The 26,842-nt window shown below is 42.5% G+C and overlaps 1 protein-coding gene across 4 annotated transcripts in view; it reads right to left on the bottom strand.

Moving 5' to 3' along the window:
- ZC3H18 (zinc finger CCCH-type containing 18) overlaps positions 1–26,842 on the bottom strand; it is a 61,677-nt gene that overhangs the window by 17,134 nt on the left and 17,701 nt on the right. For 3 of the 4 annotated variants that reach the window (XM_054049145.1, XM_054049143.1, XM_054049144.1), the window contains exons 4-10: positions 22,282–22,430; positions 21,892–21,984; positions 20,954–21,111; positions 18,202–18,234; positions 14,720–14,837; positions 13,038–13,336; positions 235–435 (exon numbers count right to left, since the gene is read on the bottom strand). In XM_054049145.1, the coding sequence (XP_053905120.1) occupies positions 235–435; positions 13,038–13,336; positions 14,720–14,837; positions 18,202–18,234; positions 20,954–21,111; positions 21,892–21,984; positions 22,282–22,430 (1,051 nt within the window). The remainder of the gene's footprint in view (positions 1–234; positions 436–13,037; positions 13,337–14,719; positions 14,838–18,201; positions 18,235–20,953; positions 21,112–21,891; positions 21,985–22,281; positions 22,431–26,842) is intronic. The other variant, XM_054049146.1, reaches the window with a different exon arrangement.

The following is a 26,842-nucleotide window of genomic DNA, read 5'->3' on the forward strand; positions in this document are numbered from 1 at the left end:
TACAATTACCAGTGCTCCAAGCCTCTTCTGTTACCACCTGCTTGTACCCCATTCCTACTGCTATACAGGTCTAGGATGGTACATGGGAATATTAAATTGTGCTCTAACAGACCAGCAAGACTCGTAAGTGCCTGTTGAAATGGCTGCTATATTGGACAGGTAATCATATCACAGGGATAATCCAAGGGAGGCTCACGTGTTAGCTCTCCCTCCGTCTCCCCTGCTTCCATTTACCTGGAAGAACCAGAGGCAGATGCCGATGACGCAGAGGTTTTCCGGCGTCTGCGCGCACGGCTGGGAGAGGCAGACATTCCAAGTTTCTTCTTAGGTGACTTGGATCGGCGCCAGGGGTCCTTCCATTCATCTGCTCTCTTGGACTGAGAGCCTGGGGTTGTAGTTGTCTCCTTTTCCTTCTTTGGTGGCTCAGGCTGACGGCTGGAAAATACACATGTTTTTAACTACCTGGGATTCTCCCGCATGTATAAATATCTTCCAAGTGGGAATACAACGTAAAACTTGATGGCAGGGGAGACATTCATTTCTCATGTTCATCTGTTTCACGGCTGCAGCCCCGGCTCAGTCCGACAGGACTTTTGTACAGCAATTACACAGAACGCGGCTCATTTAGGACAGGTATGCAGAGCAGTATTAGGCTTTTGTTCCATCCCTCCATTTAGCATTACTGTCCATTTCCAATGCCACTCTTTGATATACGCTATTTAATGCAAGGTGAGTGGTGGACATGGTGATAAATCATGACTTGACCTAGGTTTTCACACTGCGTCCATCACCATATCTGAGCATCTGACCGGGACCCTCTGCTTTTATTCCTGAGACTTTGCTGACCACTGCCGGGCCTGTTATTTGTATTTTGATAGCCCTGGCTGGTTGCCATTTTGTTAGGTCTAGAACAGATGCATAATATGAGTCAGTTCTTGCTCCAAAGAGCTTACAATCTAAACCAACAAATCAGAGGACAGAAGGAAGGAGGCATTATCCTCTCTTTACAGATGGGAAATAGAGGCACAAAGGGCATGGCTACGCTGCAATTAAAATCCTGCGGCTGGCCCGTGCCGGCTGCCTTGGGCTGACGGAGCTCAGGCTACAGGGCTGTTTAATTGCAGTGTAGACGTCCGGGCTCAGGCAGGAGCCCAGGCTCAGGCAGGAGCCCAGGCTCTAGGACCTACGAGGTGGGATGGTCCCAAAGTTCTGGCTGCAGCCCGAATGGAACTAAACAGTCCCGCAGTCCGAGTCAGCTGGCATGGGCCAGTTGCGGCTGTCTAACTGCAGTGTAGTCCATTGGCCCAGTTGTCTCCCAGGTGGCTTGGGGAGATAGCAAGGTGATGCTGGTTGTGTGTAATCTCTGGTGGAAGATCTACCACTTCATAACTGAATTTAGTCTACCGAGAATCTTATTTTAAACTGTCCAAGGACTGCTATGTCTCAGAGGCCAAAGTGCCAAGATTACCGAAGATCTCAACTCAAGGGTGTTTCACCCTTCTACAGCAGTCTAACCCCCACTCTCAAGAGCTTTTTGAAAGAAACCGCCCACCGAATTCTCAAAAGACACAAAGTCACTGACTCCAGGTTCTGTTTCATCAGAGACAGCACAGCCGCCACACTACACACTGAGCACGAGCTTGGACTGAGTACGCCCAAGAAAGCATAACCTATTGCCTAGATTGATACAGTGCTTTCTCCCTGCTTACACTTCCTGGAGAGGGTTTTTGCCTAGGAAAAAATAAATCACAACAGGAAGCCTGGTTTCTGCGTATGCTTCAGTTATTGACTCAGCAGTGAGCATACAACCAGGCGAATGCCAAGGGGGAAATGATGCTTCTGTGAGGGCATTTCCATGGCTAGTCTTTCCTCAAGAGCTACCTGCTTACTCAACATATAGCAACACCCGGCAAACTGGTTCAATTCTCTACCATCAACTAGTCCTGGCTCTGGTCCAGTTAATATCCTGCAGGGATATCTGACAGCCAGCATTCAAAACTGTGCTAACAGGCTACAAAAACTCTTACCAGACTATGGACACTCCTGTTTCTCAGGTCTACTTCAGCCCACGCTTGTTCAACAGCTACATCTCAACTACCAACCCGGCCTTTCCTTAAATGGAAGCCGTTCCTGTTATTGAGGCTGGTAGCCCATGTGACCTACCCTGCTGTGTTTTCAAGTGGATTTACATACATGCAAGACGCCATGTAGTCCATGGTGTTGTTGGCATGTAGGCAGTGAAGAGAAATAAAAGAAGCCAGCTCTTAGCTGCTTCAAGAGGGTTTCTGACTCATCTCAGACTGCTGCTGGCACGTGATGTGAAGAAAGATGGTCACAGCAGGGAAAGACTCCACGTGCAGTGACTGGTGAATGGAGAGAAAGCAATCAGAGACATGGTAGCTTGCAGGGGATTTTAGACATATTTGATCTAAGCTTCAGAGTGTCTTGCAGCTTTATGCCTCACAGGGCACAGAGATACCACACGGAACGGGAACTACATGTCTGCTTGCAATAAAGTAGTCAGCATGAACCTTGACCATGCACTCTGATAGTAACTCCTCTCTCCAGGATACCACCTGCAGAAGGTGCTCTGTGTCTATGAACTAGCTCTGTATCCTAAACATGGGGACATTCATGTGTTCACTCCTGACACAACCAGCATGGCAATGCTGCTGTTCCACTATAAAAGACTTTCATGATTAGGAGGTTTGTTCCGCTCCACTGAAAATCTGTATGCTAACTATTAACGCTCGGTCTTGCTGCTTTGCTGCTGGGGATAGGGTGAAAGACAATGGAGGATGGCTCATACGTCTCATTAAGCCATAATTCAGTTAACCAATTTATCAACCTGTGGATTCCTTCAGATTAGCCCTATTCAAAATGAAAAGCGCCTGGAAAGCGGAATGTACTTCATTTGCACGTACAGAGCATGGAGCTCAATGCCGTAAAGGAGCTCCTCTACAGCATCTTTCGGTTTGTAGTACTTAATAAAACAGGATTTCTTCATCAATATCAACGTTCCAAAAAATCTATTCTCCCCCTACCGAAGTGAGGCTCCCGCTGAGGCGGAAGGCAGAGGTTGCTTAGAAGCACACAGCCAAGTGCCAGTACAACAACTCCGTTTAAGAAGTCTGTTCCAACTGATGCTGCACCAGGTTATTAAGGAACCAGAACATAATTAACCGAATTGGAATTTGGCCAGGACGTACGAGGACAAACCCTTCTTTTGCAAAAAAGCGTTCTGAAATCTGGAGTGACCGCAAGTAGCGAGGGCCGCAATTTTCTACCTGATCCGAAATATGAAACCTCTAAGTAAAGAAGCACCCTGGGAAGCCTCAATGTACAGACGAGAAGGCCCCCTCATTCTTTTTGAGTAAGGAATTGACTTCTGGTAGATTGTTATCAGGCACTCCAACCAATGTAAGAGTGCTTATACAAGGCGGCTGCTCAAATTTAACGGCATCAATTTCTAAACGGAGTTAAATTAGGACAGCTGTCCAGGGAAGACAAGGCCTGAGAAACAGGTGAACCTAAATCAGACAAGGTGGGGGAAATAATATCTTTTTTTTGGTGGCGAGCGACAAGCTTTCGAGCGTCCATAGAGCTCGTCTTCGAGTCTTGGCCCTGGTCTATACTGCAAACTTAGGTGGGTCTAACTACATCGTTCGGGGCTAGCCTACATTTACAGTGCTGCAGGGACGCAGCTGCTCTGCTGTAGCGCGGAATGAAGATGCGATCTACACCAATGGGAGACGTTCTCTTGTTGGCGTAGGGACACCACCTCCCTGAGAGGTGGTAGCTGTGTTGACGGGAAAAGCCCTCCCATGGACATAGCACTTTCTACACCAGGGGTTAGGTTGCCATAACTACATCGCTCAGGGTGTGGATTTTCCATGCCCCTGAGCGAGGTAGTTATACTGACATAAGTTGGTAGCGTAAACCAAGCCTCGGGGGTGATATGGTGTTTGTGTCTTATCATTTTTCAGTCCGAGTTCAATTGAGTGCATAGTGATTGTCTGGTTTCACCCACCTAGTTGCTATTGGGGCATTTAGGGCATTGGATGAGGTACACCACAAGTTGGGATAGGTATGTGCAGGACTCACAGATCTTGAAAGGTGTTCTGTGTGTGTGTGTGTGTGTGTGTGTGTGTTGATCACTGTAGCAGTGGAGATATGCCTGCAGGTTTTGCATCTGTTGTTCTGGCAGTGTCTGGTGGTACTTAGAGTTGGTGCGTCCTGGTCTGGGGAGCTTGCTTGTGATGATGAGCTTGGAGAGGTTGGGGGCTTGTTTGAAGGCCAGAAGAGGGGGCTAAGGGAAAATTTCTTTCAGGATGGGGTCTTCATCGAGTATGGGTTGAAGTAGTTTGATGATACCCCGTATGGGTTCCAGTGTGTGTGGGTGGGGGGGTAAGTGACGACTACAGGTGTGCGGCTGGAGGAGGTTTTATTTCTGAATTGAAGCATGTTCTCTTGGGATATTTGGGTGGCCTGTTGCATGATGCGATCAACTTCTCTGGTGGAGTGTCCCTGTTTGGTGAAGGCGGTTTTGAGTGTGTTAAGGTGTATCTCGGACTTTCTCCTTGGAGTGCCTGGCTGTAGATAACCGATTTCTTGGTGTGTTTAGGGTAGTTACTGGATCTACGAAAGCAGATGTGGTGATCATGGGTTTCTTGTATGTAGTTGTCTGTAGAGTTCCATCGTTGAAGTGGATCGCGATATTCAGGAAGTTGGTGCTGGTGTGGCAGTGTTCCAGAGAGAGTTGAATGGAGGGGTGGTGGTCGTTGAATCTGTGGTGGGAATCTATGAGGGAGTTTAGGTCGTTGGTTCAGAGGATGAAAAAATCATTGACATCTCTCAGGTATATCATTGGTTTTGTGGAGCATTTGTGAACCTAAGTAGCAGTCAGTCTCATCTGTTTGGAGTTCACCGCCCAACTGCATTCAGAGAGCTAAATAACAATAGGGAACAATCCTGCACTGTCTGGAGTATGGACTAGAACCAGATGTCTTAATAGGTCTTTCCCATCTCTAATTTCAACTAATCCCTAAAGTGAGTAGATGTCAGTTGTAGAAACCGGAAGAGACATTAATTTGGCATTTCAAATTGTGGTGATCAAGAAAAGGAATCGGGCCGAGCTTGTCTTTGCCAGGGAAAGAACAAGGAGTAAAGCTAACTATGCTGGAAATGCAGTCATGCTGTAGATCACCACTGCACACAGCTTAATCTGCAGCTATCGAACAATCCACTGCTAGGACTTTGTCATTTCATCCATGAGGAAATTAAAAGAGGAAGTCTGACCTCATGCCCCAAGTTCTCCTCCCAGTGTATTTAGAAATGCTTATAGTAATTTGCATAGTCTATGTCCAGGAAAATAACCTTAGAGAAAGTGCTTCCTTCCCCTCCCCCACACATGACATCAGTCTACCACAGGTAATGCAATCTTATCACACAATACCGAGTGATGTCAATGCAACTTCAAGGCTATTGTTCTGAAGTGTACCTACATTTTCATTTTTTAAAGAGGAAACTTCACCTTTATTATTTGAAAAGAATTATTTTCTAGCAGGAAAGTAAACTTTTAAAGTGGCATTGACATCAGCACTCATTCTCCAGCAATGTACAATGAAATTTTACAGCAGGAAATAAAAACCAAGGACTGTTTGGAAGTGTTTGTTTGAACAGCCATTAAGGTTTAGTAACTTAATATAAAAAAATATATAAAATTAAGCTCTGTATATATGTTTATTACCAGACTTTTAAGTCTCTTAGTGTGCTATGGGAGATTAATGACTTCAAATTTGGTGATTTGCATGTGCAATTACCCAGTTCGGGTGCAAGTGTGAAAGTCTGGTCCTTGCAGTGCCATCAATTATAAATGTTAATGTGCCACTGAAACGGATGGGGACAGCTTGCATTTCTTGGAGCATTTCAGGCCAAGACAGAACTATGTCCATCATGTTTGGAAGCTTTTCTTCAAACCCACAAAGGACAAACTTTAAAATTCAATAAAGCTGATGCTTTCATTCTGCAGAATCTGAATCTGTCACCGAGACTGGCATAAATATATCTAGGAAACGGGACCTGTCATGCGGGCTGGGTATTTGACACGTTAGAGCTACAGCCTTCTCTGTTGTGGGGGTACAAGTGAAAGTGTCTAGTCACTCTGCCTCATTCTTTACAGTAATTTTATCAGAGCGGCACACATTTTTTCTAGTAATTCCAGCTTTGAACAGCTACTACGAGAAGAATGTACTCCCTAAGGTCCACATTCAAGTCACACAAGCTACTTGCTGATCCCAGCTTATGTTCACAAAAATCTTTTGTTTTTATTGTGAAAGTGGTGGACAAGCCTGCACAAGTAGGAAGGCTTTACAGGGATGCTAAACGTTAACAAAAGCTACAGTCAATGGAAGCGTTTTCACTAAAATCTTTTAAAAAGTTTCATTAATTCTAAAAAACCATTTCTCTGCAGCAAAATTGCAGCAGTGTGCTAGTGCATGAACTTGACCGTGAGACAGACTTAATAAAACTGACACTGACTAGCCGGTCTTCCCTGCCTAGGCTAAAATATAAAGTGTCAGAGAAAACAAATAGTAACAAGAAAACATTTTATAAATTATCATTAATATTCTACATTTGTCAAAAATGTGAGATTTTTAAAATGGAGTGGTTAGAAGTTTTTAATCTAGCAGTACTTTAACACGGCAGCTAAGATTACTCACAAAACAAAAAGGAATGTTAGATGCAAACAGCAGCCCGTCATACAATTTTGTATATTAGGATGAAATCCTGTTACGGACTACAATAAAATATTGTGCTGCATTTCTGAGATAATGCCAGCTGTTATAATACACAGTATCTACCCAGAAAGGCCACAAAAGCAATTGAAATCAAACAGCAGTACAGTTGGTTAACCAAGACCTATTAGGAAAGATGACACTGATCGAGGAGCACTGAAAATTATGAATCCTTCTGGCTGAATGCCAGCTCTGACAGGTTGCAACGGCATATGTCTCAGTCCTGAATCACGCTCAGTTTGCATTGTCTTATTTTGAACCACTCCCTTCTGGGATCAGCCCTATTCTAACACTTTCCGGTTTGCACACTGCGGGTGACCAGATGCAACTGCACTGGTTGGTTCTAAACTCTGAAAGTTATACTATTCTCTAATGCACCCACCAGAGAGAGTAACCTTCACGATACAAGGTATTTTCATCTCGGATCACAAACTAGCTCAAGATTTCCATAAATGTATTTTTGGGGGGTGATAATTGATACTGAAAAAACTCGGATTTTTTTTGGAGGGGGTGGTGTGGGAAGCTGGGTGGAGGACTTAATTTTTGGCCCTGCAGTATTGAGAAAATTGATACGAGAAGCAAAAGGACACCAGGAGAAATCTATGGCCAGAAGAATTAAGGACAATAAGGAGTTTTTAAAGATGCTAGGAACTAAAAGAATCCTGACAATGGTATTGGGTCATTACTAGATGGAAATGGCAGAATTATCATCATGCAGAAAAGGCAGAAGTGTTCAATAAATATTTCTGTTCTGTATTTGGAAAAAACAGATGATACAGTCATGTCATATATGACGACACTCTTTCCAGTCCACTAGTATCTCAGTAGGATGTTAAACAGCAGCTACAAAAGTTAAACATTTTAAAATCAGCAGGTCCAGATAACTTGCATCCAAGAGTTTTAAAAGAGCTGGCTCGGGAGCTTTCTGGACTGTTAATGTTGATTTTCAGTAAGTCTGGAATCGGGAGACATTCCAGAAGACTGGAAGAAAGCTAATCATTTAGAAGAGTGAATGGGATAAGCCTGTATAATTATAGGCCTGTCAGCCTGATGTTGATCCCGGGAAAGATAATGGAGCAGCTGATATGGGACTTGATTAATAAAGAATTAAAGAAGGGTAATATAATTAATGCCAGTCAACATGGATTATGGAAAATGTATTTTGTCAAACTAACTTGATTTTTTTTATGAGATTGCAAGTTTGGTTGATAAAGGTAACAAAGATGATACTTCCGTAAGCCATTTGACTTGGTAGTGGATGACATTTTAATTAAAAAAATAGAAAGACAAAATGAACATGACACACATTACATGGATTAAAAGTTGGCTAACTGATTGGTCTCAAAATGTAATTGTAAATGGAGAATCACTACTCCATGAACAGGCATTTCTACTGGGGTCCCTCAGGGATTGGTTCTTGGCCCTACGCTATTTAACATTTATATTAACGAGCTGGAAGAAAACAAAATCACCACTGCTCTAGTTTGCAGATAACACAAACTGGAGGACTGGTAAACAATGAAGAGGACAGGTCACTGGTACAGCATGATCTGGATTGCTTGGTAAGATTGGCTCAGTCAAACAGTATATGTTTTAATACAGTTAAACGTAAATGTCTACATCTGGGAACAGAGAATGCAGGCCATGCTTACAGGATGGGGGACTCCATCCTGAGAAGCAGTGACTCTGATAAAGATTTGGGAGTTGTGGTGGATAATCAGCTGAATATGAGTCCCAGAGTGACACGCTGTGGCCAAAAGAGCTACGGCAATCTTTGGATGCATAAAAAGGGGAATCTTGAGGAGGAGCAGAGAGGTTATTTTGCCTCTGTATTTGGCACCGGGGTGACTGCTGCTGGAATCCTGTGTCCAGTTCTGGGGTCCACAATTCAAGAAGGACGTTGATAAATTGGAGAGGTTTCAGAGAAGAGCCATGAGAATGATTAAAGCATTAGAAAACCTGCCTTATCGTGATTAAGCTCCTTAAGTCTATCTATTTAGCTAAACAAAGAAAAGCTTAAGGGGTGTCTTGATTACAATCTACAAGTACCTACATGGGGAACAAATATTTTAATAATGGGTTATTTCATCTAGCAGAGAAAGGTATAACATGATCCAATGGCTGGAAGTTGAAGCTAGACAAATTCAGACTGGAAATAAGGTGTAAATATTTTAATGGTGGGAATTATTAACGACTGGAACAATTTACCAATGGTCATGGCAGATTCTCCATCAGTGGCAACTTTTAAATCAATTTTAGAAAAATATCTAATTGCTCTGCTCTAGGAATTATTTTGGGGCAGTTCTCTGACCTGTGCTGTACAGGAGATCAGACTGGATGATCACAATGGCCCCTTCTGGTGCCTTGGACTCTAAGAGGACATCATTCAATATTTGCTTTTACTCTCCAGTTTAGAAAAAGGGTTATAACTATCCCTGGTGGTGAAGACTGATGTAACGATTCTCAGCAGCATCTCCATTCTCAACTACTCCCTTTACTGCCAGGGGGGAACTGCACCAGACTCCAATATACTTGAAGTGTCATATTTGTTTTTACATTTCTGGCTGTTTGATCTTCAAATCCTCTTCCATCCCTCTCAATTTCCATCTTACATTCTGCTGGTCATAGTTTCTGTTCTATTAGCTTCCTTTAGGGAAACTCCTGTGTTAACGCACTGAATGCCATTTACTAGTAATTATAGTTGTCCTTGGTACATCTATGGCAAAGATCCTTACTATTTCAATAGTTACATCATGCTTTCTGGCATGGTCTCTGTGGAACTGGGCTTTCAGAGCTCTTTAGTCACTAATGAGCCAAGGAGAATTATTCATGTTCCAGCTGGATATGGGAATCTGTTTATTATGCAATGTCCGGCTTCACTTCTGCAGCACCTGCCAGAGTGCTACCTGATGATTGCCTGCATGAGGAATTTCATACAAGCCTGGAACTCCAATAGTCTTCAACATCAAAAAGCCACGTGACAGAGGGAGGCACTGAATATCAGCAGCCAAGACCTAGGAAAGAGGCTGGAATTGCCCACAGGTTGTGATTTAACACATTAGGGAAAGCACAAGAGTCTATAAATAAACTAAGAGCACAGAATAACTTCCCCTATGAGGGAGAGGCATTCAGGTTAAAGATGAAGCAATTGCTAAGATGTTACATATTAAACTTTGTAAATGGTTTATTCATAGAAGGGTAAAATTAGAAATCAGTTCTACAAATAGCGCTGAGTTATTTGTATGTAATGGAGGTAGGGAGTTGGTGAATTCTTATTGGGGCAGTATCACGAGACGCCAGGTAGAGTTTAAAGGGCTGGCAAAAATGTGTAAATTGAGCACATTTATATAAATATGCTCACGTTTTAGATTAGAACCACACTTTAAATGTGTGTTGCAAACAGCAGTACACTGTAGCAATGTCCACATGGGATGTTACTGCACCGCAAGCTAGTGTGCTGTAGTCACACACTGGCTTGCCGAGCAGTAATCTCCTGTTTAAACAATCCCTAGGATTTAAACTGCAGCTCCCTTTATTTTATTTGGTTTCCTGCCTCTCTCTTTCTACTGCCAATAAACCCAAACCCTCGTAAATGTAACAGAGCTAGTGGCTCAAGAGTAGAGTCCGAACAGCAGAAACTGGGGATTTGACTGCTTACATAAGAGTACTTCTAACATGCAGGAGTCTTCAATTGGAGCATTGGAAACAAGAGAGAGAGATTCTCAGCCACCAGCTTACTGTTAAATAGTCCTATTGCTTCACTCCAAATACGTCACCTTGTAAAACAGTGATCACCCTTCATTTGAGGGTTTAGTCAGCTTTTAAAGCCTTAAATTTTACATCTAGACTATGTGCAACCATGTAAACAGCACAACCACCACTTCATTTCTAGCATTTGGGGAGGTGATTTGGTTTTGGTTTTAAACCAACCTACAAATGAAGCCAACACAAGTTCCTGTTTGGTTTTCCCCATAACTTCTGGTAGAAGCTTTGCTTGACCTTTATCTATGTATTTCTTGTAATTACTGGCTGAGACAGGAGTGGGTCTGAACAAGTAGATTTGTCAATCAACAGTTCCTAGAAATAGCAGATATTGAGCCAAAAGCAATCAGATTATTGGAACCCTTTGGATCTGTGTGCTTTGTATCAGATGAAAATAAGGCCAGGAACACCCACAGCTTCCCCTGTTGTATTTCTTTAGTTATCAGATACAGACCTATCTGGAAGAAATCTGGTTTAGAGAGTCAATATGTAGTTCACAGATCACTGTGAACCATGAGAGGTTGTTCACTGGGAAAAATCAAATCCATAAGGTGTGTAAAGATCACGAAGAGTACCACAAGACGATGAGCCTAAGCTTCCTGCTATGGTGATAGTGTCCACTATTCAGATCCATGAACGGTTTTGAGGACGAGGCGGTTAATTGAATTTAAGGTTGGTGAAGAGTGCCATCGTTATCCCCAGCAAGTCCTTGGGCAGCAGTGGTGAAAGTTTCTACATGCTGTCCTCCTCCTGATTTGGGGCAGAACTACCTCTAGCGCCACAGAAGGTAGTTTAGTCTCCATGGCGCCATTCAGCCTGTAGTCTCACATCTGTGCCCGAGGGCACAGTCATTAGATCAGTCATGACAAACAAGACCAACACTGGCATTTTAGAAGAGAGGTAATCAACTTGCATCATGAGTCAAACAATTATAGATGACAAGATCTTTGCCAGCACGGACCTAGCGCGAATGTGAACAAGCAGCCTAAGATGAACAAGTGGCCACTGAGGTAATTAAACTGCATATTTATATTCAATACTTCTAACATCTGTGTTTTAACTGCAGTTTTTTATATTAATATAACCATATTGATAAGACACTTGAACACTTAGTATTTATTAGGGATAGTAGAAAGATTCTTAATATAGTGTTTTCCTGTTGGAAAATGGGATTTCATTTAAAAATACATCAAAATTTTCTATCAGGAAAACCTAAAAGTGTTTCATTTTGGGTTGGGTCGACATTAATCTCTGCACCTACTTGAATCACAGCAGTACTACGTGGGAGATGTAGTTCTGGGTCACTCATGGTCTCTATTCACCCCTAGAGGCCCAGCTCCTCAGATGGACTAACTCTCCCATGATGCACTGCAGTCTCTAGGACTGAGGCACCATTGTGGCTCAGTCACCCGGAGAGATGGGAGAGACCGCAGTGCATCGCAAGAGATGCAGCTCTGGGTCCCTCAGGCATCCATTTCCCCCATGAGCCTTGCTCCTTGACTACATCTCCCACCCATTTCCCAAATATTTCAACATTTCTGAATTGAAGTTTTATTGAACTTTTAATTTTGCAAACGGTTTTGATATTTTATTTTTTCCCTGACATAGGATGAAAACAGGTGTTGCAATATCAGAATTTCCCAAGGGACGAAAATTCCATTTTCCCCCCCGATCAGCTCTAATATTTACATAGTGCTTTATAGTTAATCCAAACCCACTTGTGAGTTAGTGTAGGCAGTAATGTAGTTGACGGATTGGGAAACAGGAACATAGGAATTCCCATGCAGGATCTAGTACTCTGTCTCTGACTGTAGCTAGCACTAGAGGTTTCAGAGGAAGGTGCAAGAAACCCTGCAACTGGCAGATCAGAGTAAACAGCCCTCCTCCCCGCCGGGAAAACTTATCCTAATTCATAACAGCGATTGGCTTAATCCCTGAAAATTGAGGCTTTACATGCCTTCCAATCCCCTTCTAGAACGCTGGATATTTTTGTTATTTTTAAAAATGCCCAATCCATCCTGGATTCTTGCCAAGAGTCATTTGCCAAGGCCACAGAAGGAGCCGATGTCAATGCTTCCATGTCCTGTGCTCAGCCAGCTAGACTTCTGAGAGGCACATTAAACTCCGTTACCGTGGCTCTGGACTCCACAGCTCTACACAGTCTAGACTCCTCCCAGGTACGTACCAAAGACACCTTGAACACTTCCACCCAGAAGTTCTCTTCTCTATGTACAGCCTGCAATGGTGAATGCCCTTGAAGCTCTAATCTGATGTTGCTTTAGCTCCATTTACTGGCTGGCAAAGCATATTCCCTATGGTTAGTGCACATCCCTTGGAACTACTGCTTTTCCTACTTAGGGCAGCAGACAATAGAGATCCGAAGAGCATACATCCCCTCTCCCTGTTTGGTGCAGCTCTGGTTAATCCACAGTTAAACCAGTACCAAACAAAACCAAGCATCAATAAAGGAGCACATACCTTGGCGGCTGCGGTGACCTAGGTTTTGGTTTTTCTTTTTCCTTTTCACGTTCCCTCTCTCTGTCCCGGTCTCGATCTCTGTCCCGGTCTCTGTGTTGTCTGTCCTTTTCATCTCTTTTCACTCGCTCCCTCTCTCTCTCCCACTCTTCTTTCCTTCGCTGGCGTTCCTTGTCACGCTCCCGTTCCCTCTCTCGTTCTCTCTCTCTCTGTCGTCGCTCCCGCTCCCGTTCTCTCTCTCGTTCCCGTTCCCGCTCCCGCTGTCGGTTCTCTCTTTCCCTTTCCCGTTCTCTCTCTCTTTCCTTGTATAAACAAAACAAACAAAAAAAGACACTTTTACATCACTTCCATGGTTACATCTCCTCACTAACGAAAGTGTGAGGTTTTAAAGTCTCAAATTGGAAACAATTATACTAGCTCGCCAAAGTTACAGCAGGGCATCAGGGGGACAATTGGAGTTTGTTTGCCGTAATGTTTCAGAATTACTTAGGACCTGTATAAAGACCTAAAACACAGCATCAGGTTCATCTAACTTCACTAAAGGCAACAGAGCCATCAATGATGAACATGGTCCATTATCTAGAAGGCTTCCCTTGAGAAGAAAGTAATGTGTATGTGGCTGTTCACCTATCTTAGGTAGAAGATCACACTGCCTCACGTTGCTACTTTGACCCATCAGCAATTCCTAAATTTTGCAAATGAGCAGAATATAAAAAAAAAAAAATCGGATGATATAGCACCAAAAATTGCACTGAGGACTTGCCACTTTAAGACTTCCGTGATGTTCAGATTAGAAAAGTGTTATTTGAGTTTACAGGGAAAAAAACAGCTATTGCCGTTATTTTGTATAACAGATACAGCTGAAAATCTTAGCGTCGGGCAAAATTAGTTCTCACTACCAACGTGTCCCAAGGCACCGCAGTCTGTGACCTGGCAACAGGTGCCAATATAGCCTTTGGAATACGGAACGGAAATAAGAATGTTTTCAATGAAAACACTCTGACCTTTCATTCTACAAGCAAGTCGGGTGCAACAATGTAACAAGGAGATTCCCCCTGGATTCTAGCGGCAGACCAGTCAAAGCTGCTGCCTCCCTCATCTCAATGCAAAGTGACCACTGTAAGCAACGCCCAATTATAGCAATGGGTATTACGTTTCTTAAATACCCATTCATCCTGGTGAGAGTCTACTTGTGTACATAATACACACGCCCATATCCATCCGTCTCTTTCTGTCCCAGCGGACAATGCTCATGCAGACTGGTCTTCATTCAAATCCCTCCTTTAGACTCACTTCTTTGCAAGGCCCCCAAACACTACCCCCATCTGTCAAATGCCTTCTCCACCCCCAGATGTAAGTGACGAAGGATACCAAACTAACTCCTTCAGCTGGGTTGTGCCACTAAGTTCTGCCTTATCTAAAAGACAGAGTGTGAACTCAGTAGGCCAGGGCCAGTATATTTGTCTTGTTCAGTGCTCTGCACATTACCAGAACTTAAATAAATAATGAATGATTGAATCGTTTTAGAGATTAAGGAAAAGACTCGTCTACACAGTCTGCCAAAAGAGAAAAAAAATCTAATGCCAACATACGTCCTATATGGTAATTGAAAACAAACGTATGTGAAGTACCTGGAGGAAGAGAGAGTGCAAAGCTTAGGAAAGGGTGCATGTTACCTTACTTACTCGGTAGTTACGATATGGGTCTGGGTCTGTGTATTGCACCCTAAAGTTTTCATATTGCCCACCACGCCAGAACCGTTCTATTTCATAATCGTAATAGGGATCTGTATAGGAATCAAGCCTATATTGAGAAAGGGGAGAAGATTAAACAGGTAAATATCATTTGCACATTAGGAAAATGGTTGCATTTATAAATGAAAATGCTAAGCATATTGACAGGGGAAAATATTCAGAGATTTATTACTGTATAAAATGGTTCACTTATATGTATCTGGGGAGAGGTTCAGAAAGCCTCTAAATATTACAATAAAACAAAACTTAGAAAAGCATTTACTCAAACATACATAACTCTACAGGTCAAATTCTGCTCTCAGTTCAACTGGGGTGAATCTAGAGTAACTTCATTTGATTTCTACAGAGGCTACTTTGTATATATTTATGGTGGTGTAACAGAGCACGATTCCCCCCCCACCCATTTAGAGTTTAGCATATTTTCTCCCCAGTACACGGGCAACTCCCACCACGGGAGGTTACCCATGGACATGGAAAATAGGAGAGACCCTGGAGTCTCCTACTGCTGCGTCCGCAGAGGTGATGTGTATATGACATTTGTGAATGTACCAGGAACAAGCATGTTGGCAGAGCTTTCTAGTGAGAGAAAAATATGCCACATGCAGACACTTTTCTTATGGGGCGAAGAGTCTAAAAGCCACCAGTCCTCTAGTATGCAAAGCTTCCTCTGTTAGAACAGCTTTACTAATACTATCTGGTATCTTTATGGCATGTACCCAATAATAACTAATCCTTGCAAATCAGATGGCAGGTAGCAAGTATTATACTCATTTTAGAGATGAGAAAATGGGTACAGAGTTTATTTTACTCTGGGGGGGATTCTGCGCCACTGTGTACATGCAGAATTCATGTTCCCCAGCAAATTCTTTTTTCTTTTCAGAAAACACATTCTGCCGGGGAGGTGCTGCAATTACACCTTTCACATACCAGGGATTGCTGTTGCACCAGAAGAGGGCAGCTGACTCAGGGCCAGAGCAGCCAGCCATGGAGAGAGAGGAAGAGAGGCTGCTTTCCTCACGGTACCCTGTCCGCGAGGCTAGATGAGGAGGCAAGGGATATTGCGGGGGGAGAGACGGACAGCACAGGGCACATGGGGCTGCTGGGGGTCATATAGACTGGAGTTCAGAAGGGTGTGGGGGAGACAGATTGGGGTAGGGGCACAGGAGCTAGTGGGGTGACAGGGACTGAACAGGAGTGGGGGTGCACGGTCACAGAGTAAAAGAGGGGAGAGGAGTGGCTGAGTGGGAGTGCATGGGGATGTGGCAGATGTGCCTGACTGAATGGGAGAGGCTAGGGGTCAGCATGGGGGAGGCTCCCCAATTCCCTAACAATTCCTCCTCCTCCCCCCTGCGGAAAAAAACCCGTTTCCATACTTTTCCCAGCCACACCCAACAACCCTCCAGGTTCACTCCCAGACTCCGGCACAGCAATTACTTCCCTCTCCCTCAACTTCTCCGTTACCCCGACTCCCCCCCAGCCTTTGCACTGCTTCTGGGGGGTGCAGGAAATGCAGTTCTGTATTGTACTTTAAATGAATTACTACTAAAAGTTCTGTTATAATATGCCTAGCAAGGAATCTATTTGTCAAAAAATATTTCTTGAATCTTTTTTGCTGTTACAGACGTACATGCTGACAGATATTTTGCAATAAATTACAAAAATAATTGAAACTGACGTGATTATATTGTGTTATTTTGGCAAATAAGATATGCAGAATTTTAAAATATTATGCATCGAATTAAATTTTTTAGTGCCGAATTCCCCCCCGGCGGAAGGGTTCAAGTAACTTCCAAGGCCACAGGGGTCAGTGGCAAAGCCAAGATTAGAAATCAAGAGCTCTGTCTTCCAATCCCATACTCAGTTCAGTAGCCCGTACTGAAAGATAGGAAGGGTAACACCACCATCACCATTGACACGCCTCGGTAGAATATAAGTGGCCAAAAAGCTAGGGCAGAGTGAGATCTGAGAGCTATCCTGGGAGCCAAGTTATTATATATATTTATTTCAACACTTCTACATAGCTTAAGATTTCCACTTTAAAGATGCTGATGACATATATATTTTGTGACAGACCCAGATCAGTGGGGTACAGGAGTCTGGTAGAGGGCAAATATACTGGTCACTGGATGAGTAGTTTTCTGTTCCCTGAGTGACCAGAGCAGGGGCTGCACTAGAGGAATCAGGAACCTGCTAGAACCAGTTAAGGCAGGCAGGCTAATTAGGACACCTAGAGCCAATTAAGAAGCTGCTGCTAGAATCAATTAAGGCAGGCTAATCAGGGCACCTGGGTTTTAAAAGGAGCTCACTTCAGTTTGTGGTGCGAGTGTGAGGAGCTGGGAGCAAGAGGTGCAAGGAGCTGAGAGTGAGAGGGTGTGCTGCTGGAGGACTGAGGAGCACAAGCGTTATCAGACACCAGGAGGAAGGTCCTGTGGTGAGAATAAGGAAGGTGTTTGGAGGAGGCCATGGGGAAGTAGCCCAGGGAGTTGTAGCTGTTACAGGAGGCACTATAGACAGCTGCAGTCCACAGGGCCCTGGGCTGGAACCCGGAGTAGAGGGTGGGCCCGGGTTCCCCCCAAACCTCCCAATTGACCTGGACTGTGGGTTCTCCCAAAGGGGAAGGTCTCTGGGCTGTTCCCCAACCCACATGGTGAATCTCTGAGGCAAGAAAATCCGCCAATAAGTGCAGGACCCACCAAGATAGAGGAGGAACTTTGTCACAATATATATAGAGAGCGAGCGAGATACCTATCTCATAGAACTGGAAGGGACCCTGAAAGGTCATCGAGTCCAGCCCCCTGCCTTCACTAGCAGGACCAAGTACTGATTTTGTCCCCGATCCCTAAGTGGCCCCCTCAAGGATTGAGCTCACAAGCCCGGGTTTAGCAGGCCAATGCTCAAACCACTGAGCTATCCCTCCCCCGCCCCCAAACTTATAATACAGCTCCAAATTACAGGTACCAGGTACTGAATTCAGTTCTAGATTCTTGCACCGCTAGCAGAGAACAGGTTCAGTGACTCATGGTTTTCAGGAACAAAAACAGAAAGGTATTTTAAACTACATCAAGGGAGAAATTGACTTTTCAACCCAGCCCCACCCCAATGTTCTCCACTCCCTTCCCTGTAAGGTATTTATGTAAATTTGTATTTATAGACACATACACCACTGTTTTGCCTTCTAGGTGTATTTATAAAATTAAGGACATAACTTCAAATTTTATAATCTGCTACCAACAAGTGGCAGCATCCAAAAATGAAAATATATACAATCAATTGATCAGCTGCAGCCAACCTTGTGACAATTGTCTGTAGCCTAAGAAATTTGAAAAAGCGAAACAGAAGAAAATTAAGGGAACATTGTCATTTTCTCACAGAAAATGTTGGTACAGCATTGAAATCAGAAAAAAATGACTTACCCATAGTTAACATTTTCTTTGACGTCCACCTCCCTATAATTTTTTAAAAAGAGGGAAAAAAAATCATGAACTATTTAGCCATCTTTGAATGTCACAAAACAATCACGCTATCAACATGATGATCTAAAAATTCAATAGTTAGGATTTACTGCGCTATGTTACTTGGCTCTTGCAATGATTTAAGGGCTTAAAAATTGCTGACATTTTCCAACTTAAATTTAATGGCTCAACATACAAAGCTTGCTAAGGAGAAAATGTTATTTCCTATATCAATCTGGTTACACAGAACTGTTCCTGAATGAACTGGATGATCACTTTTTCAGGACTCAATTCATACTAGTTTTATAAATTCTGTTCAACTCTGCTGCACACAAGTAAAATGTTAAACTGATGATGTTTAAGGAGAGTACAAGTGGCTAGCAAAATGGGACACTGATCTTGATGGGGTCTCTGCTGAGTACTACTGCAATACTGTAAAATAACCACCTGAATACTTGTAGATTTAAGAAGATAGGTTTTACACAATGTTAAAACCCAGGCTGAAATTATCCATCCAGGCTTTGTCTATTTAGATATTTAAGAATCTGCAATACCTGCATTGTAGTTAACCTGTTAATAATATTAGGGACATGTACTGGTTACATATGAAAGTTTTTCAGAATCAGATAGGGGGGCATGGATCAGTGTTCATGTTGTGCTCCCCATCAGTACCAGTCCCAGGCCAGGGAAGCTAACGATCCAACCAGTGGACCAAAATTTGGTGATGAATCCTGGTCACATGCCACTTAAGGAACATCGCAGATATGCTAAGGTGAGAATCAAATAAAACCAGGTTACCGAATGACTGATGTTAGCTTTTACTGTATATAGGGAGTTACTGTTCTGCAACTACCTGCAGAATTGGGTGCATGGTCCCTCTCATAGTGAAAATGTGGAAAAGGAATTATGTTTAATTCCAGGGCAAATCTGCGCCTAACAACCAACCAGTTTCATTTGCCCCTCTTATGTTTTCATTTCCTCCACAGTCAAACTAGCTGGGACCAAGGCTTGGCAAATACACTCTCTCATGCTCACCGTATAAGAGTGTGAGCGTGTGTGTGTGTGCGCACACCAGGGCTTACTCTTTGGTTCCTACAGAACTTATGCGTTAATTTTTTTAAATGATTTTCTAGCCCATATGACTTAAAAAAACAAACAAACAGAAAACCAACTCCTAAGAGTGATTGGTGTCATATTGCCTGCTGGAGTCTACAGCCAGCCAGCCACACTGGAGAGCTGTGAACTGCTTCCAGTCCCCAAAGCAGGGTGCTGACTGATGCTTCCATCACTCCCACTTAGTTTTACCTCACAAAAATCCCGCAGGTTTGATGTTTCAAACATTTCCCATTGCCTAAAATCTTCCCCCTCTGCAAATCCTGACTGCATGTAGGTTAAGTCTTCTGGTTGGTGACCTATCAAATGATTAATCAAGGGCTGGCTAAGATGTCAGAGGCTAATCTAGTGCCATGCCAACTATGATTGCTGCCCTTAGACCAGTGCTTCCCAAATTTTAACAACGTGTGAACCCCTTTCACTAAAATGTCAAGTCTTGGAAACCCCCTCCTACAAATGAATATTTCCAGGGATTTTCTCCTTTGCCCGAGTATAAATTATAAAAGTAGTGATCTTAGAAATATAACATTTGTATTTATAACATGCTTATTACACACAATTTATAATTAATTATTATTTATCATTACAATATTTGAATTACATGATGAAAACGGCAACACTTTTCCAAGATCTCACTTTCGTAGCTTGTATCACTTTGAATAAGTCTGTTATAAGACAAGGCTCCTATGTTTCATCAAGCAGTATCAGATGTGAAACAGCATGAAGGGATTTAAGAAGCCAACTCAAAGAGTTCCTCCTACACAAGCATTCAGGTCTTGAGCAGTCCAGGCAAACAACGCACGTTACAACAAAGCTTAAACTTGTTCTTCATAATCATTTTGAAAACAATCCTAGCTGCCTCGTTAATTTTAAAAACAGCAAAACATATCCACTCCCTTTCCATTTCTTAGGAGTCTTGGAGTTTAAATCTCCTCAGTGTGATAGATACGCTTGCTTAGCTCTGGGAAGTCCAGGGTCTCCTGGCTGCTGGCCCCGTGCTGCCCGGGGTCCCTAGGGACAGCTCTGTCTACCACTAGGGAATTTTCCCCCCGAGAACCCACTGTAACATTCTGTGAACCCCCAGGGGTTCATGAACCCCAGTTTGGGAACCACTGCCTTAGACTTACAGTGTAAGCATTAACCCAGTCAAGATGATGTTACTGCTGCTCTGATGATGCAGGGTATTGGTGTGTGGACACACATGATATTAAACTTTTTAGTGTATGTTTGAGTTGTGCAAATACCAAAGGAACACAAATCACTAGCCCAAACTAAGATGACAAATTCAAAACGCAACTAGACAATCAAATTGGCATACTAGGCTCTGAAGAAACAAGAGCAAAGTACTCGGAAGAAATAAAGCTAAAAAAGCATAGAAGGAAAACTAGTTTTGGACTAGGACCAAGCTGAGGCATGTCAAGTAATAGTAGAGCCTATGGGTTTTGCTGGCGTGCTTCTGATGTTGTTACATAAAGGTGGCTAATCTTCAAAGGGCTGTGTATTTCTACACAATTGGAGCCAAAGGTTAACTGCAAACAGACATGGGGGGATTACTATCCACTCCAAAAAGCAAGGATGCAAGCACAAAGCCACATCTTACGCTGGATCTCGGACATCTCTAGTGATGCGATAATTCCAGTCCCGGAAAAATTCATTTTCTTTGTCGAATTCACGTTCATCTTCTCCAATGGTCACGGTAAACCGCTTCTCCTCAAAATCAGGCTCTTGTTCTTTTCTCATTGTCGCCTTTTTTAATACCTGTCACAAGGCACAATAAAAGGCTTAAGGAAGCAACAAGTTTGAGGCATGGAGGGCAAAGTTCAGCTTACTAATGGCACATCAGCCCTAGTGAGGGACCTGCTTCTTAATTAACCTGTCCCTCTCCTATACAATTCTCACGAACAGTTAGGGTTTGGATATCTACTTGAAACAACTATCCTGTTAGCTCACAAAGATGAATCAGACAGCCAAATTTGTGGGATCACTAAAAGGCTCTCAAGAAAGTTAAACCCACAGCTTCCTAGCTGAACAAAACGGGGTTCACCCTGGCAGCACCACAGGAAACAGCAGAGAGGCGATAGCACACTGTACCAGCTTGAAAACAGTTCTGCTGTATTGGCGGGTTGACTCCGGTGTCCTGGGCCCTGCTCGGGAGCGATCTCCACTGGCTAATGCTGATGGGAGAAAGAGCTGGAAACCAGCTCTTCTTGACCAGAGTATTGCTATGTTATACCACACGAAGGTGACTGTTGGTTAAACACACAAAACAGACTCCCCCAAAGAAAAAAGGATAAAGTTACATATCCCACCAAAAGGTTCAAGGTTAGTGTCACGGAAACATCTTACAAATCAGACCGAAAGTAGCGGCTACGCCCTCAGATTCTTCTTAACTGTCTCCACCGAGCAGAGAGGAGAGACCACTGAGAGACTGAAAGTCATTCCCAGAGGCTTTGACTATATTGTCCTTCTGGCACCAATGATACCCATAGGCTGACTTTGAGCGAAAGAAGTTATTGTAGTTCTTAAAGAATCCTTTACCTCTTTAGCATGCCGGAGTCCTCTCTCCCAGGCACTTTCTGTTGGAGGGTCTGGAGGGGGTGGGGGCAAAATTTCATCAACTACAGGCGCACCCTGTTAGGAAAATGAGAAGGAAAGGGAAAAAGACACAGGCTGATATTAGAACTAGTTGGAAAATTGTGCTTTGTGAATATCCAGGTGAAACATCAGCAGGGCACACTTGAAAAGTTATTGCCATTTACTAGAGGTTGTGAAAAGCGCCTTCTTAAAATGTATGCATCCCACAAGAACATTTGATTTTGCTAAGTTAACGGCCCAAATTTAACACATCCGTCATCGCCTGCAATGTATTTGCAGATCTAAACAAGCAAAAAACACAGAAGCCGCAAATGCAAAGCGATGTTTTCATACCCAAGGGTTTGCTGGCATCAGTGGGTGAGGGCCAATGGGAGGAGCACCATTGGGTGAGAAAGGGTCTGGTTTGGAGATCAAGGAGTAGTTCCCTTTGTCGTTCACACCAGGATGGATAAACCTACAGTTCATTCCCCAAGTACAGTGACCTGTGAAAAAGCACAGAAATCTCATTCAAACGCTGCACAGAACAGTCAAACACCTGGAAGCTCTGGTATCTTGTTCAGCTCCAGAACTACCTGAAATCTTCCAGGAGAGAACATCTCAGATTTTCAGAGACATGACCTTTCTGCTTCCCACCTTGGTTCACAGTCACTTACTTTCAGGGCACCTGTCAAAGCCTTTTTGCCTGGGCTTTCCCTGAGAGATGAATTCAGTTGGGATCAGGGGTGAGCGAAAACCTGAGACACTTACTCTGGTAGGGTGGGAGGGCTGTCTATGTAGGTAGTGATCCAGAGAGTTTTGTGTGCACTTTTATAAGTACAAAGTGCTTAAAGCATAGTTAGGAACTTTTATAGCTCAAAACTAAATAACCCGGCAGGAAGTTTAAAGGCATCAGTCTGAGTTACATATACAGGCCAATGGCGGGGAGGAAAAATATAACTCAAACTCCTCTAATAGCTGATTCTGCACAGGAGCAGGAGAAACATTCTCAGGGGTCCAGAGACAAAATTTAATATCAGCTCCTCTGAAAGTCCACCTATGATGCTGCAGTGGGTTAGCTGAAGTTATCGTACCCATGGGGAACTCAGGTGTTTGTAATGCAATATGGATATGGCCTAGTTCCTGGTCTGAATTTAGCTCAGATTAGTAGGCAACAGAACTTGCTTTTCCTTTTAGCTGCTCACACAAAATCATTTGATGGACCTTCAGTAGAGATCCTGACAGGTGTCTGTGACGCACAACCACCACTATAACTGCAACCTTGATTGGCAGTCTCAGCATTAGCGATGAAACGTTAATGGGACACACAAATTTAACCACCTTCTCATCCCTAAAGGTGGTCCCTTCAAGTCAAGGTGGAGACACATTGGCAGGACAACACACAAAGGAAAGTTACATTGACACTGCCTGTGTTGTATCAATTCTGTGCCAAAGGGGCATTCAGTCTCCAAGGCTGTCCATTGCCAAGACACTAAGTTAACTGTGAGCTTATATATGCGATCAAAGAGAACACTGAGTAAGTTAACCTGAGGCATTTGGTACTGTCATGTTTTCTAAGAGGGTTAGTGTGCCCCCTTCAGGAACTTTATAAAACTGACTTCACTCATTAAGAAAGGATAGTATATTTCTAGTAGGGCTGTCAAGCGATTTAAAAAATTGTGATTAATCGCACTGTTAAACAATAATAGAATACCATTTATTTAAATATTTTGGATGTTTTCTACATTTTCTACTGATTTAATTACAACACAAAATACAAAGTGTACAGTGCTCACTTTATATTTATTTTTGATTACAAGTATTTGCACTGTAAAAAAACAAAAGAAATAGTATTTTTCAATTCACCTAACACAGGTACTGTCGTGCAATTTCTTTAGCATGAAAGTTGAACTTACAAATGTAGAATTATGTACAAAAGAAACTGCATTCATAAATAAAACAGTGTAAAATTTTAGAGCCTGCAAGTTCACCCAGTCCTACTTTTTGTTCAATCGATCGCTCAAACAAGTTTGTTTACATTTGCAGGAGATAATGCTGCCCACTTCTTGTTTATGTCACCTGAAAGTGAGAACTGGCGTTCTCATGGCACTATTGTAGCCGGCATCACAAGATATTTATGTGCCAGATGTGCTAAAGATTCACATGTCCCTTCATAGTTCAGGCACCATTCCAGGGGATATGCATCCATGCTAATGATGGGTTCTGCTCGATAACAATCCAAAGCAGAGCGGACTGATGCATGTTCATGTTCATTATTTGAGTCATGCCACCAGCAGAAGGTTGATTTTCCTTTTTGGTGATTCGGGTTCTGTAGTTTCTGGAGCGGAGTGTTGCTCTTTTAAGACTTCTGGAAGCATGCTCCCTACCTTATCCCTCTCAGATTTTGGAAGGCATTTTAAATTCTTAAACCTTGGGTTGAGTGCTGTAGCTATCTTTAGAAATCTCATATTGGTACCTTCTTTGTGTTTTGGCAAATCTGCAGTGAAAGTGTTCTTAAAACAAACAACATGTTCTGGATCATCATCTGAGACTGCTATAAAATGAAATATACGGCAGAATGCAGGTAAAATAGAGCAGGGGATGTACAATTCTCCCCCCAAGCAGTTTAGTCACAAAATTTAATACATTTTTTTTTTTTGAACAAGCGGCATCAGCATGGAAACATGTCCTCTAGAATGGTGGCCAAAGCTCAAAGGGGCATACGAATGTTTAGCATATTTGGCACGTAAATACCTTGCATTGCCGGCTACAAAAGTGCCATGTGAACATCTGTTCTCACTTTCAGGTGACATTCTAAACAAGAAGCGGGCAGCATTATCTCCTGTAAATGTAAACAAACTTGTTTGTTTTAACGACTGGCTGAACAAGAAATAGGACTGAGTGGACTTGTAGGCTCTGAAGTTTTACCTTGTTTTGTTTTTGAGTGCAGTTATGTAACAAAAAAATATATCTACATTTGTAAGGTACACTTTCACGACAAAGAGATTGTACTACAGTACTTTATTGAGGTGAATTGAAAACTACTATTTCTTTTATCATTTTTACAGTGCAAATATTTGTAATAAAAATATACACTTTGATTTCTATTACAACACAGAATACAATATATATAAAAAAGTAGAAAAAAACATCCAAAATATTTAATAAATTTAAATTGGTATTCTATTGTTTAACAGTGCAATTAAAACTGCGATTAATCATGATTAATTTTTTTGAGTTAATTGCGTGAGTTAACTGTGATTAATCGACAGCCCTAATTTCCAGTAAATGTATAAAGGGTTTGAAAGTTGAATGCTGGGACTATTAAGAATCTACACAGACCATTTTTTATTTCTTATTGAAATATGTCAAGTGCAAGAGGAGGCTCTTGGGCATGTGGTCGAATGGCTACGAATTACGGGTTCCACTAGGATGGGTATAAACACACATTATTTCACAGAATCAGTTATATTTATCAAAATGGACTGATGTGGCCACATGACATGACACTTTGCAATTAATTCCTCAGAGAGACCAGAGACCAGAATTGGAGCATCGGCGGTCCCACAATGATGCTTTTAGCTTGGCTCCTAGACAGCAATATTTCTATAGATCTCCTGTACAGGGGAAGACAGAGGAAATCAAGGTCACCCAAACAAAGCTGAAATCAAAGGAATGTATCTTTGGCAAAAGAGCTTGACGTGATTCAATCTGAATTTTCACACACTGAGATAAGGGCCTGGTGATTACATCCCAATGCATCATAGAATTATTGTAATCTGATTAAACAACACTAAGAATAAAGGACAAACAACCCCACCCAGAGAAAACTCACCTGGTTCAAACAGAGGAACACACCCCTTCCTGCGATAACACTACCAAACTCATGACAGGAAACAAACAGACACAGGAAGCCATTCAACAACACAGGTGAGCTACACTTAATGCTCAGCTCTTGGAAAAATCCCAAACAAATCCCTGTGTATTCTTCGTTCAACATAGCAGTGAAAGCAAGTCTTCCCACTCCGCCCTTTCTAGCTTTATTTTAGTTAGTTTATTTCATTTACCATTTCTACTAAAACAAAAGCATTTGGGTGAACGCAACTTTAAGGGGAAGTTGAAGGAACTCAGTCTAATACGGTCCATATTAAATTCTGTTATAAACAAAGCTTTACAAAACCAAGTCTCCACATCTTTTGAAGAAATTCCATAGAAACAGATTTTAGTTTTTAAACATTCTCCGCAGTCTTTGCAATAACGTGCTAGCATATGAGACCTTGAAAGTGAAACTGGTTAGTTTATTTCCAATGGTCAAGATGGAGAAAATGCAAAAAGCAAGCAGAAAGCACAAACAAGTTAGTTTTTAAACCTTTGTTTTACTAATCTCAGGTGTTGTGTGTAACAAAGGCAAGAAAATTTGTTTCTTAAAAATATGTTTTTTCACTCAATAGCACTCCTCTTTAATCCCAGTCCATAAAGACCTAAGTAAGTAAAATCCATTTATCCATGTCTGAATATTGGTGACATTGTAGCAGAATTTTTGGACGCCTTCGATCTCTAGCTAGCTTTGAACACTCAGCAGCTGACCTCCAATTGATCTGCCACAAATTATTTATCCATCTACTCGCTGGTCGTCCTCTACTATGACGACCTGCCACTTTTGAGGTTAGTTCCATTTCTGTGCCTGATGGGACCAACGTGCATAAGTTTGTGCCTATTGATTTCCGACAGCAGGGTCTGCTAGTCTCCAATAATATTTCTAACATATGCATGTGTCTTAGTTTTCCCATCCAAGAGATATGCACGAGGTTTTGACAGCACCATATCTCAAAGGCTTGAATTTTCTTCTCGTCAGCAGCATTAGTTTCCCACAATTCACATCCATAAGTCATTATGGAAAAAATTAAGCTGTTCGCCA

The sequence above is a fragment of the Malaclemys terrapin genome, chromosome 14 (genome assembly GCF_027887155.1).
Source record: "Malaclemys terrapin pileata isolate rMalTer1 chromosome 14, rMalTer1.hap1, whole genome shotgun sequence".
NCBI lineage: Eukaryota > Metazoa > Chordata > Testudines > Emydidae > Malaclemys > Malaclemys terrapin.